Genomic DNA, 22,088 nt, shown 5'->3' on the forward strand with positions numbered 1-22,088 from the left:
AGATGTCATGATTATATTGTGATTATCTGATATTTGAATAAAATGTTTTCTCAGTATTGACAGTTTCAACCATATGGCCATAATCTTGTGTCAGGAACATATGAACATATAATACTAATAGCAAATAGTAAAAGCAGACAAAATAAATGCCAAGAAATGTCCAATTGCATGGTCAATACCATTGACTACATGATAACACTGCAAAATACCGGGTGTTTCAAAATTAATATTGTGGTTTTAAGACTTTGTAGCATTTAACACACTCAACTTACAGTTATAAATAATACATCAATAAAAGAGCTACTAAAACAGGGAAGAGTATGGGATGACCACAAGTATCTGAAGAACATGTTGAATGAGTGGAAAGTCTTTCATGCACAGCCCCAAGAAATCAGTTCAGAAGGTTAGACATGAATTAGTTCTTCCAGTGATGTCTTCTGTGGTGTGATAAGAAGGTCCAGATGGTTACACCATATCGAACTGCTCAGTTGGCAGATCAGTTAATATTATACTAATATGATGGTCTATACTGAATTGCATTAATGTTACACATTGTGGTTGTAGGTAAAAATGTTTGAATTGTATACTCAGTGTTCTGCTCGTATTTGTTTCATATTGAGGAAAGGCACCATAGCTTGCAATTGGCAGCATCTTCAATGCCACCACCAATGACCATGAGCTGGCTACTGTTGCCCTCCACACGAAGGCTGTCGGTGAGGGAAGATCCTGTCAGTGTTCGCTATTGCCATTGACTTAAATAAAATTAATGAATGAAATATATTTGTTGAAATGTTTTGTAATGATAGAGGCCTATGACACAAATGGAAAAACTTCCGTTTTAAGATCAGGTCTTGTTTAAACTTGATACGAAGAACAGCTGTATCAGTGTATGACTTCTGATGTGAAATCCTTCTGAATCTGCTTAGCGTATTCATCTCTTGGTCTCCCTCTACAATTTTTACCCTCCCCGCTGCCCTCCAATACTAAATCGGTGATCCCTTGATGCCTCAGGATATGTCTTACCAACCGAACCCTTCTTCTAGTCAAGTTGTGCCACAAATTCCTCTTCTCCCCAATTCTATTCAGTACCTCCTCATTAGTTATGTGATTTATCCATCTAATCTTCAATATTCTTCTGTAGCACCACATTTTGAAAGCCTCTGTTCTCTTCTTGTCTTGTCCATGTTTCACTTCGACATGAATACTTTTAGGAAAGACTTTCTGACACTTATATCTATACTTGACGTTAACAAATTTCTCTTCTTCAGAAATGCTTTCCTTTCCATTGACAGTCCACATTTTATATCCTCTCTATTTCGACCATCATCAGTTATTTTGCTCCCTAAATAGCAAAACACATTTACTACTTTAAGTGTCTCATTTCCTAATCTAATTCCCTCAACATCGACTATATTCCATTATCCTCATTTTGATTTTGTTGATGTTCATCTTGTACCCTCATTTCAACCTAAAAGTTTTAATTCTTCTCCATGGATTTTTATTCCTACTCCAAATTTTTCTTTTGTTTCCTTTACTGCTTGTTCAATATACAGATTGAATAACATTGGGGATAGTCTACAACCCTGTCTCACTCCCTTCCCAATCACTGCTTCCCTTTCATGCTCCTTGACTCTTATAACTGCCATCTGGTTTCTGTACAAATTGTAAATAGACGTTTGTTCCCAGTATTTGACTCCTGCCACCTTCAGAATTTGAGAGAGAATATTCGAGTCAATATTGTCAAAAGCTTTCTCTAAACCTACAAATGCTAGAAATGTAGGTTTGCCTTCCCTTAATCTATTTTCTAACATTAAGTCATAGTGTCAGTATTGGCTCATGCTTTCCAACATTTCTACGGAATCCAAACTGATCATCCCCAAGGTCAGCTTCTACCAGTTTTTCCATTCTCCTTTACTATTTACAATACTCTGCTAATGCTGGAGTAACTTCTTGATTCCATGACTGTATAAATCACGTGGTTTTTGAGGTGAAGGACTCATTTATCCATGTTTCAAGCACATTTCCCTTTGGAAAGGAGGTTCTTGAAAGTTGTTCGATAGAGAGAGGAAAATGTGAAAATCTGAAAGTTTGAGATCAGGTGAATAATGTGGGTGTGAAATGATTGTGTAGTGTTTTTTGTCAATCTAGCAAATGCAGCTGGGTGTTCTCGTGGAGCTGCATCACTTCATACAGCTTTCCTGGTCATTACTCTTGAATAGCATCTGCAAGATGTCTAAGTTGTATACAACAAAAGTCAGCAGTGATTTTTTATGAATTGCGGAAGCAATTTGTAGTACATCACACTATCATTGTTCAACCAAATGAATAACACTGTCTTTTTGTGGATGCATGCAGCTCTGCTGCTTTGTTTAGGCTTAACCAGTCCTTTCTTTTCGTTATGTTACAATGAAGACATTGTTTCTCATCACCAGAAATATTACGGGTTAGGAATGGTCGGTAGTGTGCATGAGATAATTGTTGACTGTGGTGTCACCACCAGACACCACACTTGCTAGGTGGTAGCCTTTTAAATTGGCCGCGGTCCTTTAGTATACGTCGGCCCCGCGTGTCACCACTATCAGTGATTGCAGACCGAGCGTCGCCACACGGCAGGTCTAGTCTAGAGACTCCCTGGCACTCACCCCAGTTGGACAGCCGACTTTGCTAGTGATGGTTCACTGTCTACATACGCTCTCATTTGCCGAGACAGTTTAGCATAGCCTTCAGCTACGTCATTTTGCTACGACCTAGCAAGGCACCATATTCAGTTACTATTCTGATCAGATAATATTGTGAATCATGTACCGTCAAGAGCGATGTTCATCATTAATGGATTAAAGTTAAGTATCTAACTAATTACGTCCGCTTTCTGAATTCTAATTCCTTGTTGTGTTCCAGACCTCACATCAGTATAGTCCTTCCCTCCTCATGCCAGCCTGCGTGAGCTAAAACGCGTGCATTTCGGCCTCCTCTAGTAACACGGTGTAGGATCTTCTGCCAATCCAACATTGGCAATGAGGATGGGATTCAAACCCAAGTGTGCATTTCGGCCTCCTCTAGTAACACGGTGTTGGCTCTTCTGCCAACCCAACATTGACGACCAAGCAGAGATGCATATATGGACACCTACAGATTTTTGTGATTTTGCATTTAGCATGTGGTACCCATACACTAAATGTTTGAACCTTCCCCACTGCATGCAAATGTCACGTGATGGTGGAATGATCACAGATCATCACATCTGCCAGTTCTCGAGTACACTGAGGTGGATTGTTGTGATTAATGCATTTAAACAATCTTCATCAAACCACAAAAGTCTTCCTAAACATGGAGAGTCCCTTATGTCAAACTGATCCTCCTTAAATGAAGAAAACCATTTTTCTCTTCATGCTCTGTCCACTGCCATTATCCCCGTACATGGTGCAAATGTTTCTGGCTGCCTCCACTGCTGTCATCCCTCTATTGAGCTCAAACAGAAGAATATGTCATAAATGTTCAGATTTCTCCATTGGGCAATCCATTTTCTAATGTCCACAGCTCCACTCACTATCCCCAGATGACAAAATGATGATATCGAAACTCAAAGAGCAACAGTGAATTATAAATAAAAAATAAATGACAATTAATAAAACCACAGCATCTGGAATACCAACATGCAAAACAAAAAAAGCTATGAACTTATGCACCAACCTATATTTATAGTTGTGTGAAATGAAGTCAAATGAAAATCTTAGAAGCATAATTAAAAATCAACATTTCGTCCCAGTGTTCCGTAAGTTGGCAATATTGCTACCAACGATGAAAGGAATGCCCTACATGCTGCAGCATACTGCAGACAAGCAACACGCCACCACAATACCAGTTCAAAATTGCTGCCCCACTTGCGACATGCATCAAGGAAGGGACAGTGTTCTGTCATACATTTTATGAGGAGTGAAGGTATGAAACCTACTGAAATCCATTGGTGAATGAAGGTACAGTATGGTGATGCATTATGTCACTGCAGAAAGTGTGTCAGTGGAGTAGGGTGTTTGAAATGGTGTTACTTTTGTAACAGAAGCTCAGTGTCCACAAGAGGCACACCACATTGTGACACCAGAGTCTACTTCAGCAGCTGAAGCCACTGTGATGGAAAATACCTATATGTGACAGTGTATGAAATATATGCAAATCTGAACATTAGTCATAGCTCAGCACATTACATCATTCACAAATTGTTTAAGTGTCACCTGCAAGGTGGGCATCACAGCAGCTCATTCCAGAACTGACAAAGTGATGCTCTGATGCCTGTGAAGAATTTTTGTGGCACTTTGAAGCAGAAGCCACTGAGTGGCTACCACATGACTGGAACACTCAAAGAGACTGAAATATGCTCACTATTTTTATATGCTTGAATTTAGCATATTTCGTGATAGTACTCACTTTTCCGTGGATGTTTATAACATGATATTTGACTTTTTAGTGTTGGCATCAGTCATCTAGTGAAAGTATGATTCCATAATGCTGTTTCGTCGGCTGCGGAAATGTCCTGGTTCAATGCGTTTGCCTCTTTTTTGGTGCTTCAAATACCATTTTTCTGAATGTGCTTCCTTCTTGATGTTTATATAAAAAAGTAATAGAATAACTCATTTTTGCTGGTCACTTGCAAATTATTATAACGGGGACCTGTACATTGTTCCACCGTCACACACCGAGTGTTCACTGCTGACTGACTACGGTCAAAGATGACTCCAGCATCAAAGACATTTCACGCAACACACAAGCTTCCATTTGTAATCAGTCTCTTCGATATTATTCATCACATCTACTAATATTAATCAATATGATGTCACTCTCGAACATATAAGCAAATTAGCATAAAATAAGGCAAATTACAATTCACAAAAAATATTCTGACAAAAATATAAGAAAACATTTACAACCTCCCTCATTAGATTTGGTATCGACAAATGTGCTGGGGGAAGTGTGCTGTATGACAGGAAGACTATGTCATAAAATGATACACTTGTTCTCCACTTTCATTCAGTGGACCAAAAAAAAAAAAAAAACTGTTACACATTTTCATTTCAGTCAAAGCCTTCTTCAGTAAGGAAAATACACATACACATTCAGTCACACAAGCAAGTACATCTCGAGTACACATGACTGCCATCTCTGGCAGCTTGGACCCGAATGCCAAAATGCAGTGCATGAGAAAACTTTCGCACCACCTTCCTTGTCAGAATGACTACATTGAGAAATAAATATGTGGACATGAAGAATAAAGATGTAGAATGTTAATAACGCTTTAAGCTTTAAGAGTTTTCTCTAAAACATTTTGGAGGCTTTACTTTCCAGCACAGCCTTGTAATCCACAGTTTAATGACTCAAATGCTTCCTCCCTTCTCCCATTTCACAATCCATTTGTAACACTTTTATTTTCTATTCAAAGCTGATAGTTTGCATGGTTTATCATTACTGAAATCTACCTTTCTTGGAACAGGAATACATTAACAATTCCTCACTTGCTCTTCATATCTACCTCTTTGGCAACACCCTAACAGATTCTTTCTTATATATTATTAATACACGGAATTTTTGGGTCTATATGCCTAAATTTTTAGCAAATATTTCTACAGGGTTATTACAAATGATTGAAGTGATTTCACAGCTCTACAATAACTTTATTATTTGAGATATTTTCACAATGCTTTGCACACACATACAAAAACTCAAAAAGTTTTTTTAGGCATTCACAAATGTTCGATATGTGCCCCTTTAGTGATTCGGCAGACATCAAGCCGATAATCAAGTTCCTCCCACACTCGGCGCAGCATGTCCCCATCAATGAGTTCGAAAGCATCGTTGATGCGAGCTCGCAGTTCTGGCACGTTTCTTGGTAGAGGAGGTTTAAACACTGAATCTTTCACATAACCCCACAGAAAGAAATCGCATGGGGTTAAGTCAGGAGAGCGTGGAGGCCATGACATGAATTGCTGATCATGATCTCCACCACGACCGATCCATCGGTTTTCCAATCTCCTGTTTAAGAAATGCCGAACATCATGATGGAAGTGCGGTGGAGCACCATCCTGATGAAAGATGAAGTCTGCGCTGTCGGTCTCCAGTTGTGGCATGAGCCAATTTTCCAGCATGTCCAGATACACGTGTCCTGTAACGTTTTTTTCGCAGAAGAAAAAGGGGCCGTAAACTTTGAACCATGAGATTGCACAAAACACGTTAACTTTTGGTGAATCGCGAATTTGCTGCACGAATGCGTGAGGATTCTCTACCACCCAGATTCACACATTGTGTCTGTTCACTTCACCATTAAGGAAAAATGTTGCTTCATCACTGAAAACAAGTTTCGCACTGAATGCATCCTCTTCCATGAGCTGTTGCAACCGCGCCGAAAATTCAAAGCGTTTGACTTTGTCATCGGGTGTCAGGGCTTGTAGCAATTGTAAACGGTAAGGCTTCTGCTTTAGCCTTTTCCGTAAGATTTTCCAAACCGTCGGCTGTGGTACGTTTAGCTCCCTGCTTGCTTTATTCGTCGACTTCTGCGGACTACGCGTGAAACTTGCCCGCACGCGTTCAACCGTTTCTTCGCTCAATGCAGGCTGACCCGTTGATTTCCCCTTACGGAGGCATCCAGAAGCTTTAAACTGCGCATACCATCGCCGAATGGAGTTAGCAGTTGGTGGATCTTTGTTGAATTTCACCCTGAAATGTCGTTGCACTGTTATGACTGACTGATGTGAGTGCATTTCAAGCACAACATACGCTTTCTCGGCTCCTGTCGCCATTTTGTCTCACTGCGCTTTCGAGCGCTCTGGCGGCAGAAACCTGAAGTGCGGCTTCAGCCGAACAAAACTTTATGAGTTTTTCTACGTATCTGTAGTGTGTCGTGACCATATGTCAATGAACGGAGCTACAGTGAATTTATGAAATCGCTTCAATCATTTGTAATAGCCCTGTATGTTATAGCTCACTTTGTCATCTAAAATGTTCATATGCCTGACACATACAGGTTCCACATTTATTGCATTTGACACTCTTTTAACTTTTAAGTTTCATTTTTTTATTTTAGATCTTACATGTGCATTACATAGAAATATTCCAATACTGTCATTGAAACATAATATCAATAATATTTTCACTTCATAAGTTGAGGTAACAAAGATATGTAACTTCTCAAAGGATAAACAGACATAAAGTAATGTATTTGTGTCTGCAATATTTGTAAATTATATTTACAAGAAAAAGTTCAACATAAATGATGTCCAAATTGTACTCTTGTCTGCTGTTAAGTTTATGTTCAAAGAACTGCCAATAACAATCAAAGTGAAGTTACAATTTCACATGTTCACTGTTTAACAGATAACTTTCTTACCTCTCCTAAAAAATCATTGGCCCCATAACGAACATAGTCCCAGACAGTCACTTCTAAGATTCGAAGTTTCAAGTCAGCTCTCCGTATTGAAGAATATACAAATGTCTGGTTCCATTTTGGATCATTTGTATTGGCAAGAGTCTTCGTTCTTCTTTTAGACTTCTCACTGGTAAAACAGAAGGCGATAAGTAGTGAGTATGAAAAAATGTACGACTAGTACTGAAAGTAGAAACACTTCTGTGAAATTGCAATTAAGTGTCAAATTACTGTTAATGGAAATAACGTGGACAAATACTAAAAATGGATAAATATAATTAAAATTTAGATAGGTGACAACTCACCTAAAAGATGTGGCAGTGAATGATGAATAGATTATAAACATAGCAGCAGAAATCTGAAGCTTTTGAATTTGCCAATTCTTCCTCCAGGAGCACTAGATGAAATCACTGCTTCATTACAGCAGCATATAGATCTTTCTTCTTCACCTAGAGCGCCAAGGAGAAGGATTAGCAAATTCAAAGGCTCTAAATTTCGGTTTCATTCAGTGTAATCTATTCATCATTTGCTGTTCCGGTAGACAGAAAACTATGACATTAGGCATCCTATCACAAACAATGAAATTTGTATAAACGTGAGTTGAAGAACAGGCAGTAATGAAACAATTTTTAATTTGAAACAATTTTAAAGCAAAGAATAATAAAATTGTTAGTTCACAATAGTACATGAGAAACTATCAACAGCAATTCAAATGAATATCTAGAAAATGGATGTTAGCTGAAACTTAATGTACTAATATTTTTATACAGTTCTATCATTATACTCTAAACTAAGTTAATATTAAGCTTTGAAAAGGACACATCAGATGATAAATGGTACATCATCAAATATTTTGGTTGGCGTGAGTACTTCACAATATAACAGATAAAAGAACCACATATGCAAACAAAAAGCACACACTTAACAAATACAGTAACTAAAAGGAGGATGAGTAGAATGAAAAAGTAATAAAGAAACTTGAATTTTATGATGATATATCCAGTTTCAGCAGAACACAAATGTAATTTAAAAAGTGTCATGGAGATTGCAAAGGTCAATTACTGAGTACTCTGGATAAGAATGTCTAGGGAAATGAGATTATGTGGTTAGTCCTATATATACTGTGTGGTTTTGAAGCTTTATTGGTACATAATTTATTTGGCACTTTCTCCATAAAATTTTTTCTCTCACTTTTGTCCTGGAAGAAAAGATTAGTCGTAATAGAATCCCACAGTTTACTATTCATTTCCTGTGTAACATTTTAGTGATGATTTTCATAATTAGAAACTTCTTAATTTAAGTGTAACTATCAATGAATTTAGGTTACACACAATTTTTACTTTCAAATTACAATAGAAAGAAGAGACCTATTCAGTGCAAATATTATGTTGTTTGGTTTTGTCAAATTCTGAACATTTCTTAATCTCTACAGAGTCTATGATTGTAACTGTAGTTTACGTAGGTTTTGGATCCAAGATAAAATAATGCTGTGAGACGATGTAACAAATGTATGATAAATTTATGCACGGTATCAAAAAGAAAATACAAAAATGCAGTAAATGAAGCAGGCAAAAAAAAAAATACAAACGTCTCAAAAATGAGAGCGACAGGAAGTGCAAAATGGCTAAGCAGGGATGGCTAGAGGACAAATGTAAGGATGTAGAGGCTTATCTCACAAGGGGTAAGATAGATACTGCCTACAGGAAAATTAACGAGGCCTTTGGAGAAAAGAGAACCATTTCTATGAATATCAAGAGCTCAGATGGAAACCCAGTTCCACGCAAAGAAGGGAAAGCAGAAAGGTGGAAGGAGTATATAGAGGGTCTATACAGGGGCGATGTTCTTGAGGACAATATTATGGAAATGGAAGAGGATGTAGATGAAGATGAAATGGGAGATACGATACTGCGTGAAGAGTTCGACAGAGCACTGAAAGACCTGAGTTGAAACAAGGCCCCGGGAGTAGACAACATTCCATTAGAACTACTGGTAGCCTTGGGAGAGCCAGTCCTAACAAAACTCTACCATCTGGTGAGCAAGATGTATGAGACAGGCAAAATACCCTCAGACTTCAAAGAGAATATAATAATTCCAATCCCAAAGAAAGCAGGTGTTGACAGATGTGAAAATTACCGATCTATCAGTTTAATAAGTCACAGCTGCAAAATACTAACGCGAATTCTTTACAGACGAATGGAAAAACTGGTAGAAGCCGACCTCGGGGAAGATCAGTTTGGACTCCATAGAAATGTTGGAACACGTGAGGCAATACTGACCCTACAACTTATCTTAGAAGAAAGATTAAGGAAAGGCAAACCTACATTTCTAGCATTTGTAGACTTAGAGCAAGCTTTTGACAATGTTGACTGGAATACTCTCTTTCAAATTCTGAAGGTGGCAGGGATAAAATACAGGGAGCGAAATTCTATTTACAATTTGTACAGAACCCAGATGGCAGTTATAAGAGTCGAGGGACATGAAAGGGAAGCAGTGGTTGGGAAGGGAGTGAGACAGTGTTGTAGCCTCTCCCCAATGTTATTCAATCTGTATATTGAGCAAGCAGTAAAGGAAACAAAAGAAAAGTTCGGAGTAGGCATTAAAATCCATGGAGAAGAAATAAAAACTTTGAGGTTCACCGATGACATCGTAATTCTGTCAGAAACAGCAAAGGACTTGGAAGAGCAGTTGAACAGAATGGACAGTATATTGAAAGGAGGGTATAAGATGAACATCAACAAAAGCAAAATGAGTATAATGGAATGTAGTCGAATTAAGTCGGGTGATGCTGTGGGAATTAGATTAGGAAATGAGACACTTAAAGTAGTAAAGGAGTTTTGCTATTTGGGGAGCAAAATAACTGATGATGGTCGAAGTGGAGAGTATATAATATGTAGACTGGCAATGGCAAGGAAAGCGTTTCTGAAGAAGAGAAATTTGTTAACATCGAATATAGATTTAAGTGTCAGGAAGTCGTTTCTGAAAGTATTTGTATGTAGTGTAGCCATGTATGGAAGTGAAACATGGACGCTACATAGTTTAGACAAGAAGAGAATAGAAGCTTTCGAAATGTGGTGCTACAGAAGAATGCTGAAGATTAGATGGGTAGATCACATAACTAATGAGGAAGTATTGAATAGAATTGGAGAGAAGAGGAGTTTGTGGCCCAACTTGACTAGAAGAAGGGATCGTTTGGTAGGACATATTCTGAGGCATCAAGGGATCTCCAATTTAGTACTGGAGGGCAGCGTGGAGGGTAAAAATCATAGAGGGAGACCAAGAGATGAATACACTAAGCAGATTTAGAAGGATGTAGGCTGCAATAGGTACTGGGAGATGAAGAAGCTTGCACAGGATAGAGTAGCATGGAGAGCTGCATCAAACCAGTCTCAGGACTGAAGACCACAAAAACAACAACAACAACAACAACAACATCAAAAAGAAGTCCAGAACTAATTAGGCAGTTAACTTCTAGGATTACGCCCATGAGCCCTGGCATGACAAATAACTTTAAAGTAGCATTATGTAAATATTCACACTTGCTGAGTTAAAAGAGAAGATTACTCTTTATGAAAAACTGAAGTTCATAAAATACAAGAAATCATACAGTTGTAATAATGAAAAGTTTCAAATAATCTCTGAGTTCAGCAAAACCATAATGAATAATTATGTGTGACATAGATTCTTTTATCATTGTTAGCTATTCTCTAACATGCCAGTAGTTTTGTATTTTATATGGTGTCAGCAAGTATGCAACATTTACAAAATACTGAATAAAGTAGCTGTCCTGAACATGCAATATAATGACTGAGTCAAAGTAGTTGATAATGAAGCTCACTGTATTGTTATGCACAATCATGATTCTTTTATAAGACCATACCTGTCTCTAAAACCTTTCATGGAGAAAGTCTGGACCAACACATTTCATAAGTACACAAGTGAGAAAAATACATGATACAAAATACAAAGTTTCCATAGGGAAAATCTAAGACTTTTCTTTACAAGATTACAAGGAAGATGGAACAATGGATAAAGTAACTGTTTACTTACACAAAAGTCACAGTGCTTGTGCTGTCATCTGAACATTCTGTCATAATGATATTGTTGGAGAGGCTTTTCACAACAATATTTGAAACTTTGCAAGACATTTTCTGCTAATTAAAGTGACCACCTGTGCCTCATTACTTTTCTTATTTTTTTAACCTGATTTATTGATAAACTTTACCTTTTTAATCGAGATGTCTACTTTTCACAGTATCCCTGCACCTTGCATTTCCTATCTATCATGGTTCAAGTATTTTCTTCCTCCCTTCTTTCACGTGTTTGTTAGATTTTGTTTAGTTTCTGTCACATGTGGACATTATTCTCTCCATTTTGTATCTTTGTGGTTTATGCATTTCCTGTGGCTACATTCTACCTTTAGTAATGCGTATAAAATAATGGTATTAAAATGATAGTGATTTTCAATGCATTACTGAAGTTGAACTTTTTGTTAATGGTCATTTCAGATGACACACAGTTAATGTCAAACATGCTGGCTACTTTGAAGAATGGCTTAGAATAACGATGGAAGTACAGTGAGATTTTCACATATCATCGTCATTTAGGACATAAGAGATGAAGCAGTAATTCAGTTGGAGAAGAGTTGGTAAAGTACTGGCTATGATCTACTTTAAGGAATAATCTAAGAATTTAACTAATATGATATTAGGAAAGACCTTGCTGCCTTTCCTAAGTTGGTGGAATAGGAAAGAGTAGAAAGTGTATTGAGCTAACTTTGGCTAGAGGCTGCTATATATTGCCTGTTGGCTCCTGAAAATGCAGAATCAACAGCAACAGGCAGATGAAAATAATAAGGAAGATGTTATGGTGCTGGGTGAACGTGAGAATTAAATGAGCAATATGCACACACCAACAGTCATTAACAAAGAAAATACTCATATTCCGTACTGCAAATGTATATAGACCAAGTGCCTTTTAATCTTCTTGTAAAGCAAGTGATCTTTAAGAACATAAATGGTATATCCTTTTTGTCTGTGGAACTATGTTTTTGAATCACTGTGTTGTCAAATATTAGTTCAGTACTGATGGATATCATCAAATGCACTCTCTTGGCTGCTCTGTAGTGTTATGACAGCTGTCCCAGAGTTTATGCAGAGTTAGTGTGATCTTGTGGACAATGGTGCACATGCAACATGAATTAAGTAGTGTCATTCCACTGGGCAATAGGGCAAATGAAAGTTCTCAAAAATGAGCTCCCACTTGTTGCAACCAAGGATTTCTGTTGGACACACTGTGGCATTATGTACCAATAAGTTGCATTCTACCATGAACATGTGGAAACCATAGCTCTGCTAGGGAATTGAGTTATTGACAGTTGGTGCCACTGTTGGGCATGGTAGTGCACACTGCAACGAAATAGTAGTAATGATTATCAGTAGCATCCTGATTCTTGTTGTGGTGATGGTTAAAAATGAGCACTCTCATTCTGTCTCCTGCCAAGTGCAAAATGCGTACTGTGATATGCTACCTAAACACCAAGGGCCTGAGCATTGTTGCAATTCACCATGAAATTGTCAATGTATGGGGAGGATGTTATATAACGACTACATGTGACAAAATGGGTACGGGATTTCACTTTCAGAAGAACAGAAATTCCGATGAAGAGAGAAGTGGATGCCCATCCATTGTGACAAATAAACTGGTTCAAAAACTTGGAAGAGCATATTCATTCTTAATACTGTGTGACTACTGATGACCTGTGTCCTGAAGTTACTCAAACCACTGTTTATGAAATTGTGAGTGATTGACTAGGATACAGCGAAGTGTGTTTGCAATGGGCTCCAAAGAAGCTTTCTGCAGAACACAATCATTTTGTGAGTGATGGAAAGACTTTTCCTGACTCCACAGTGATGGGGGATGAAACAAAGGTTTACTTCTGTACCCTAGAGAACAAGGGACAATCAGTGCAGTTGTGCCTTACACATTCTCTTTCAATACCATAAAATTTAGAACTCAATAATCAGCTCGTGGTTTAAGGAGTTGGCAGGAGAATCTATGGTGTAGGTATCAGAAAACTCATTCCACGGCTGACAAAATTCATTGAAGTAAAAGTTGATATGTGGAAAAATGGTGTAATATCAATGCTACTGTTCCTGTATGTTTCACTGAATAATAGGCATTTGTATTTGTGTAAAAAATCCTGTAACCCTATTGTCTGGATATCCCTCATACAACATCACAGTCAAGCCACAGAATTATGCATTAGTAGGAGGAAGAGCAGCTGGAAATGTGGGGCAATAGATTGCAGTTAGTGATATCCACAATCCAGACTTGGCATACTTCCCTCTAGCCTCTAATAACACATTCTGTAACTTTAACTTATCAGTGAATATGGCTCTAAACCAAGGACGGCCAATGATTCTGCACATGTGCAGAGCTCTTGCATGTGTGTAGATCTCTGTCACCCTAGTGCACATTTCCGTCTCTTCACTCCACATTGTCTGAATGGGCAGATGAGGAGAGTGGGGGAAACTGGGGCACATTGCTTGGCAAGGAACACTGAAAGACTTGTGTGTGACTTGATTTCATATTTCATGTTTATCAAAAACACAGATCACAAACAAAACTTATTTTCATTATTATTTAATTATTTTTCGTGCACTGAAGACACAATAAAAATTTATATCTGCTGCAAATTGTCAGCAAACATACAGATGCAGACAACTTCACAGATTTTTGTCACTTAGGTTGCCATGTAATAACAACTTATTTAGTCTCGTAATCCAACAAAGGCTTTCATGCATGTGTGGTGATTGAAATATCGTATCACTTTTGCAACCTTATTATCAAGACATGGACGCTCTTACTGAGGAAAACAACATCGGAGTCTCGGTTAGTTTTAACATAAAAATATTTGTCTTTCAAACAGGAATTACATTTGAGATTGACCAGTTCCATCTGAATATGCACACAGATGCTCTCAATTGAAGCTTTCTTCAGTGCCAGTGAACTGAGGAAAGTGGACCAGGTTTTTTTGTCAGAAGTTGTCTCTTTCACAATTTCATTTTCTTTTAAAATGTATCCCCATCAAATGTTAATTAATTTGTTTCTCACCTTCCAGTGTATTATTGTAAGAAGTATATGGTAAAGTCCACTTAAATGTGAGGTCTGCAATCTATTCCAGACATTCTAATTTTCAATGATGATTTCCTTTTACCTTGAAAAATTGCACAATAAAGTTCTTTACTCAAAAACTCATTCCAAGCATTCACATTGTCTTACTCAATTGTACTTTGCAGTAATATAGGGGTCTGTATCTTTGTTCAACTACTTAAAAAACTGTTGTTACAGACAGTATAATAATGCATGCAACTTCAGAAAAATTGCTATTCATACCACTAATTTTTTTACATGCACCCAGACTGCAAATTTAGCATAAAGCGCTTCTTAATGTATAATACAATTAATACTGTACAAAACACCTGTCAATAACTGCAATTTTTTGCTCTTTCATTGTCAATGTAATCTTTAGTTTCTTTCTGCATGGTGTTTCAATGCTGCTCCAAATATGTGGTACCTATCAGTTATACAACTGCATAATAGATACTGCAAACTCTCATCCTTCTTTTCTACATCTTCGCATGCAACCCGCCACTGGACCTGTGAATTTCTCTTGTGCCATGAACAAATAGCAAAGGATACACCACCCTAACACCATGATTAATTGAACTGAAGAAAGTCTTGCCAACCAAAAATGTCGCACCAGATGCTGTACAGTTTTGCAAGCTGTGGTGAACCCTGCTCGAAACTACTATATTTTGATTACTCTTCAGCCAAGAGAGCTTTCAAAGGTCAACAGCTTATGATGCAACTTATGTTAAGTAGATATATTATAATGTGATAACTGCTACTGCCAGCTTATGTAGACACTAATACCTCATTGTATTCTAGGTGTCAAGGAGATGAATGGCCTGAATTTTATAATGTTCTATAATGTTAACACTTCCTGCATACACTATAAAGTAAAGATCTACAGTTTTTTCAATGTCATTTAAATTTTATAAATTAGCAGTCTCCAACAATATCTTGTTTGTGCTGTGGTATTACCCTAATGCTGTGACTGCATTTCATCACTATATTTTAAACCAAATATTAAGAAAAAGCTTAATTTTTGACTGGGTGTGAGAGAGGGTGCAAATTCAAGTACGAAAGGAAAAGAGTGGTTTCAATTTTAACTATGACAATTTGTTTTTTATCAATGTTTGAATTTTATGTATTCTAGTAACATTTGTTTCCAAATATTTATTAGGGTCACTATTAATCACATTGTTGAGTGTCTTGCAATTCATTGACATATTGATCATCATTTTCATTAACTTTCTGGGCAGTTTAAAACTTGTTTTTGCTCAAAACAGATATCTGTGTAATTCTAACGAATATATGATGCCAGACATGTAGTGCTTCATAATATTTCACACTACCCACAGTTGAATCAGATGAGACTTACACAGTTCAAAGACACAAATATCAATCAGTCTTCCTTGAAGTTGACTGAATTATTTTAACAGAGTTATCACAGTTTAAGAGAAAATAAAAACATGGTGTAAAGTTGTTAGAAAATATCTGTAATGCCTGATAATGAACATTCTAAAGTTTGATTTCCATTTACAAAGTGCAATAACGGGAGAAAATGATTTTAACTTACCTCCTGTCAGGTAGCAAAAAAAGCTTTGCATACGGGTTTCTTGGTTGTCCATTACTCCGTGGGGTAAGGCCAGCTGCACACACGACTGTCACCACTAACTGCAGTGCCCCAGAGTCGAACCACAGTTTTACCTATGATTATTTTCAATTTACTACTGAGACTTATTATGCAATTCAGATCTTAATTTCTTCTCAATATACAAAAATATTTTAGTTTGTTGCACATAAACTAACTTTTAGATCACACAATAACTGTTACTGTCATTATTGGTTAGTGTATACACATAAATGTACAGCACAGTGAAGAAGACAAACGGCAGGAGACCCACACAATCAGAAAAGCAAGAGTTCTTTTCAAAAGTAGCAAATTTTCTCCTATATTGTGTCTCATTAATTTGTAGAAGCATAATCATCTAGAATGGAATAAATTATAGTTAACGAGAAAGATCACTAAACACCAAATGTAGGAGAATCTGAGTACCTATTAGTAGAAAAGACAAGTAATTAATTGGCTGCCATCCTCTCTATTTCATGTATACCAAACTTTTTCATGCACATATTTTGCAAAAATTTTCAGGCTCTTTACATATGAACTAGGATAAGGTGTATGCTTCTGACAAATAACATAGACTGCTTCTCATATATGACAGTTAGTTTTACTACTGAACAAGTTCATCATAGGTGCATCTAAGTGGTTAAGTGTATTGTGACGTCTTCCACATTTCTAACTTCTCCTTTTCACGATGAGATCTATGGAACATTGTATAGGAATGAATGTTTCATTTACAGTTATGAATTATTGCCAGATATTTGGAGATTTGGCAACAAGTCAGAATAAAAATTGAGTTAAAATATTGCTTCACACTGATTATAGTAAAAGTGTGGCATTCTGGCAACTATAAGGAGTAAATTGGCAACTATCTCACTTGTAATATTACAAAGTGCTATGAAATAAGATTCATAATCAACTATTTCACAAAATCTTTGTAATTGGTCTTGTACAACATCTCCAAGTTAATATCCAGGTCACACTTAATCAGATTTCTTCAAGTCTATTATTTCTCATGTCTTTAATTTGGTTCAATAATGCATTATATGTGTGTGATAATTAACTCATACATATGAAAACAGATAAATGTATTTATTTATATTTGCTCATCCAATTATCATCTCACAATGATATAGGACAAGTCAAGGTAATCGAGAGGCCAAAAAATACAACCCACAACATCCTTCATGAGGATAGAATAGGTATTGTGAATATGTGAATTCCATAACTAGTATATTCACTGTACATCTCAACTTACATCCAAATATTGCAAAAGAAGACTACTTAAAACTACATTGAGTGGCTTATCTACCACAAATATGATCCAGTCTACTTCAATTATTCATACTGCCATTCACTGTCAGTACTGTAATGAAAGATTAGGCTCCTAGCTACAACAAAATAAAATTTTTGTGTAGTCAAACAATGGAGAATCTGGGATGGAATAACAACATACAAAATGAATAGATTGTTTGTAACTACACACAGAAGGCACTGACTAGCACATAAGCAAACTGAAAGAAAACTGTTAGATATTATAAAATATTGGATGAAGTCCTTCTTCAGAACCAGAAAACAAAAAACACACACACACACACACACACACATACGTACATGGCCACTGTCGTCTTCAAGCATAGATGCTGTAAAATGACAGTGATTATGTGTGTGTGTATGTCGTGCATGTATGGATGTGCATGTGCGTTTTTCTACTTTTTTCTATTCTGTGTGTGCATTTTTCTACGTTGTCAAATAGCTTATAATGTCTATTAGTCTTATGTCATAGCACCTGTTTACTGCTCAACTTTTCATACTGAAATGTGATGTAGTTTGATTTGCAATTACATCAATGAAACAAAGATCTTGCACTACTGGCAAATGAAAACTGAATATCCCAAAGCAATGATCTCATATGAATGAAACATTATTCATATGTTACACTATATGAATAACATGTACAGTCACAACAACAGGAGCATACATTAATTTTAGTACTTAATATAATATCCCTTAGCTACAAAACAGTCCTGTTATTGTGCATAAAGATGGTGACAGATGTGTCTCATGTCATCTAAGGAAACAGTGTTCTAAGGAACTGTCAGTTGTTGTTGCAAGTGGTATTAGAACTTTACCATGTTACCATAGCTTATACATACTAAAAGAAAAAAAAAATCTAGCTACTATGTGAACTGGGATATTTGACAGATGTTTTGGATGGTATGTTGGTTTATGTGAGGAATGTGTGTATGAGTATGGTCTTGTTGGAAGGGCACGTCAAACTGATATTGTGAACATGGTAACAGAATGGGCTAGATGATATTCTGAAAGCGCTCTGCCCTTTTCAGTGTTCCCTCAATAAAAAGCAGAAATGTAGAGCAATCATTATGCCCAAAGTTGATCCTGTACGTAACTACTCCAAATACTCAATAGATGCCACTCTCTTGGTTGAGTCCGCACTCACAAACTACCATGACTGATACCAAAACAGAGCCTGCTGCTATCACTAAATGTAATTTTGTTCCATTCAGCTCTATATTTTAGGGGTAGACTAAGCCTGCCAGAGGCCCAGGGCAGCGAAACTAAATGAAGCTTCTCGACTGCTTAGAAACTGATGTATTTTTAGAGTAAATTTTGGATTTAATGGCAGGCAAAGAATCAATCATTTATAATGTATGTACCCTACACTCTAATAACTGTAATATACATACTTATATATATAGATGAGAAACTTAGAATAGCATTTAGCACTTAACACAGCAACCATAAGATAGAATGCAAAGAAATAATAAAGCATAGTATAAGAAATTTACATTTTATTTCATGTGTCTAGAAACAAAGCTTGACTAGTTATAATACAAGCTAGTTTTTTAACATTAGTATGAGGTAGTAGTTATTACTGATATCATTATAGCACTTACAGCACCTTCTCATGCCTTCATATTACAAAAATTCTCATTAATGTCAATGAAATATTTTTCATTTTAAACTTTTCTTTCAACTGACAAAATGGACAAAATGTCTAGTCATCGTTCCTGGTTCATTGTAAAGTGAAGATAATTTCTTATTAGTTTCAGTTTAGAGAAATGTCTCTGACATGTTTTGACTGAGACACAAATGGTCAAGATGTATTGGATTAATAAGCAATGCACACATTTGATTATAAATTGCAGAATTTCTTAGGATGTTCATCTAGCAGCAACATACACAGTCCTATCGGTTGTACATAAATACCTACAATACTTTTTTATTTCATGCATCAACTGCGCCTTATCAAACTAGTCATAAATTTCTACCAGAGTCTCCAGTGCTATAGTCAAAGCATCATCAGAAGCTTCATGCATAAATTTTGTTTCAAGAATTTGTAAAATTTTGGTGATTTTCGTCATGGCCATATATCACTGTGACAGTTCTTATAAAATCAGTCTAGGCATTCAGACACTGATTGACAATCTTCTTCTTGACTTGATAATCCAGCGTCATGTGCTAGTTCACCCAGAATTGTTTTATTTATCCTTCTTCTCCCACACTGATCAAAGATAATGTACATATTAATGCATTTTAGCCCTAAGTAGCACCATCATCCATAATGGTAGTTCATTCCAACACTGAAAAGTCATTCAAGGCTTTTAATCTGGTGAATCCTTTATCAAAACTCATTTTTTGAAACTAGACATTGTTGGACTAAGAAGAAGAAGAAGAAGTTGAAATCATCTCGATGGAGACTTGCTGGGAATTCAAGCAAGTGAAACAATGTGTAAGTTATCATTAACAAATCATAGTCATTAGCATGGAATACAAAATTTTCAGAAATATGGCAAACAAATTATAGTTGACTTGGATAACAGTAAACCAAATGGATAGTTCACAAAATTAAAATTTGAACTGAATAAGTGTGCAGTAAATAATTGCATAGCTCAAATATTAAATAAGTTTTAATTGCAGGCAGATGTCTCATCAGTCAGTTGTAGAGGAATGTAACACTAATTTATTCATTCTCAGTTCATTAAAACTACAAGAGAGTTTAGAAAGAAATCACAAATGTCATTTTCAGTACATTCCTAAGTGACAGGCTACTTGAAAAACAGATTATCAGTGGGCTGCAAATTAAAGGAATATGTTACAAAGCAATCATTATTCATTTTTAACAAAGAAATTGTTTTATCATTTTTGGAAGACTGTGTTTTATAAATGAAACTAATGAATTGTAATTTGCTACTCAATTGTTTCAGGATTACAAAGAGTAAAAATTAATTTTGAGATGATACCTGCAATCTGCCACCAACATTTGGATTCACAGTAGTCATTCCAAGGCGAGGTGGGCGAGAAGATCGAGAGGGCATATGTAGCTCAGGTGAGCCAGGAGATGTCACAAGAACACTAGGCTTGTCTCGTCGGCTATCATACAAATCTGGAACACATTATTCATAGCTGCTTTGTATGTTAAAGACTAGTGAACAAAAATATGTTTAACTACAAAATATAGTCATCAAATCATGACTGTTTCAAAGCATTTTATGTTTAATCATGGCTGAAAGCACAATGTATAGTCCTTTCTTTTAACATCTGAGTTCTGCAAGCTACATCATACTTATGCTAGAAATATCATGTCTTTTTCAGCGCCTTTCCATGTACAGTATCAATTGCTATCCCTGCTTATTACTTCCATAAAAATCAAAAGTAATTGTATTCACTTAGAAGACAGGTCAATAAAGCAAAAATAAGTGATAACAATGACTGACACAAAATATGACAGCAATTATTATTAAGTAAGTTCTTCGGACATTGAGAAGTTAGGACGAGGCTTAAAAAAAGAAAATCATTGTTTCTGAAAAATTAAGCAAATTGTTGGACTTTTTCTGGTTATCAAGAAAAGGCAAAAAAATATATCATCATTTATTTTTCTGTATTATAATAGTGTAAAATGTGTAAGTGTAACTGCAATCCCTGTACAGGTTATATAAGTTGACCATTAGTTTTGTGGACGTTGTGAACAGCAGGGGGCATGCACTGCCCCACATTAGGACTGCCAAGCGGAGAGGTGCAATGACTGGAAGGCAGCATCAGCTGTTTCTTCAGTGCTGGCACCATTACCTTTAACATTGTGTACAATAATACTTTGCATCTAGAAGCAAGTTAACATTGCTAGCACCCAAAGACAAATGAATATCTTTCAACCAACGCAAATTTCCTCCAGTTCTGGCAGCACCAATAAAATTGTCAAGTTATTGTGGGCAAGCTGTAAATTCACATGTATCACATGCTACATGCGAAACAACAATAAGGTAGTTCAGAATTCTTTGGTATAGGTGTTTTAGTTATGTACTGAAATGAATATTATGTAAATAAGAATATTTTAGTTTTGTTAAAAATAAGTAACATGAGCAGCATAGTGTCACTCAAAGTTCCAACTCTATATTGGCTTAGCGTGTATAATCACTGGTCTCTCTAGTATAAAAAAATATATATCTATCAAAAATGTAACACAAAAAATATTAACTACAGGGTCCTTCAGTAAAATAAAAAAAAAAAAAAAAAATCTAGAAATGTCACCACCATATAAAGATGCACATTGCAATAGATTAGACTTCTTACTGAGTTGATCATAATGTATTCACTCTACCTTTCCATATAGAGTGCGTCACATAACAAACTGAAACATGATCTCAACAGTCTTTTTATACACTGCTAAAGTCATAAGATCCTATTATAGGTAATTATGAAGACCATAATGTTTCCAAAAACTAGATGACTGGTCACTAGTTACACTACCGGGCATTAAAATTGCTACACCACGAAGATGACATGCTACAGACGCGAAATTTAACTGACAGGAAGAAGATGCTGTGATATGCAAATGTTAGGTTTTCAGAGTATTCACACAAGGTTGGCGCCGATGGTGACACCGACAATGTGCTGACATGAGGAAAG

The 22,088-nt window shown here is 36.3% G+C and overlaps 1 protein-coding gene across 1 annotated transcript in view; it reads right to left on the minus strand.

The window, feature by feature from the left end:
* Nucleotides 1–22,088, minus strand: part of LOC126161827 (regulating synaptic membrane exocytosis protein 2) — a 1,269,779-nt gene that overhangs the window by 710,721 nt on the left and 536,970 nt on the right. The window contains 3 exon segments of the mRNA XM_049917929.1: nt 7,373–7,538; nt 16,113–16,243; nt 20,426–20,568. Of these exon segments, the coding sequence (XP_049773886.1) occupies nt 7,373–7,538; nt 16,113–16,243; nt 20,426–20,568 (440 nt within the window).

This window comes from Schistocerca cancellata, chromosome 2 (assembly GCF_023864275.1).
Source record: "Schistocerca cancellata isolate TAMUIC-IGC-003103 chromosome 2, iqSchCanc2.1, whole genome shotgun sequence".
Classification (NCBI taxonomy): domain Eukaryota; kingdom Metazoa; phylum Arthropoda; class Insecta; order Orthoptera; family Acrididae; genus Schistocerca; species Schistocerca cancellata.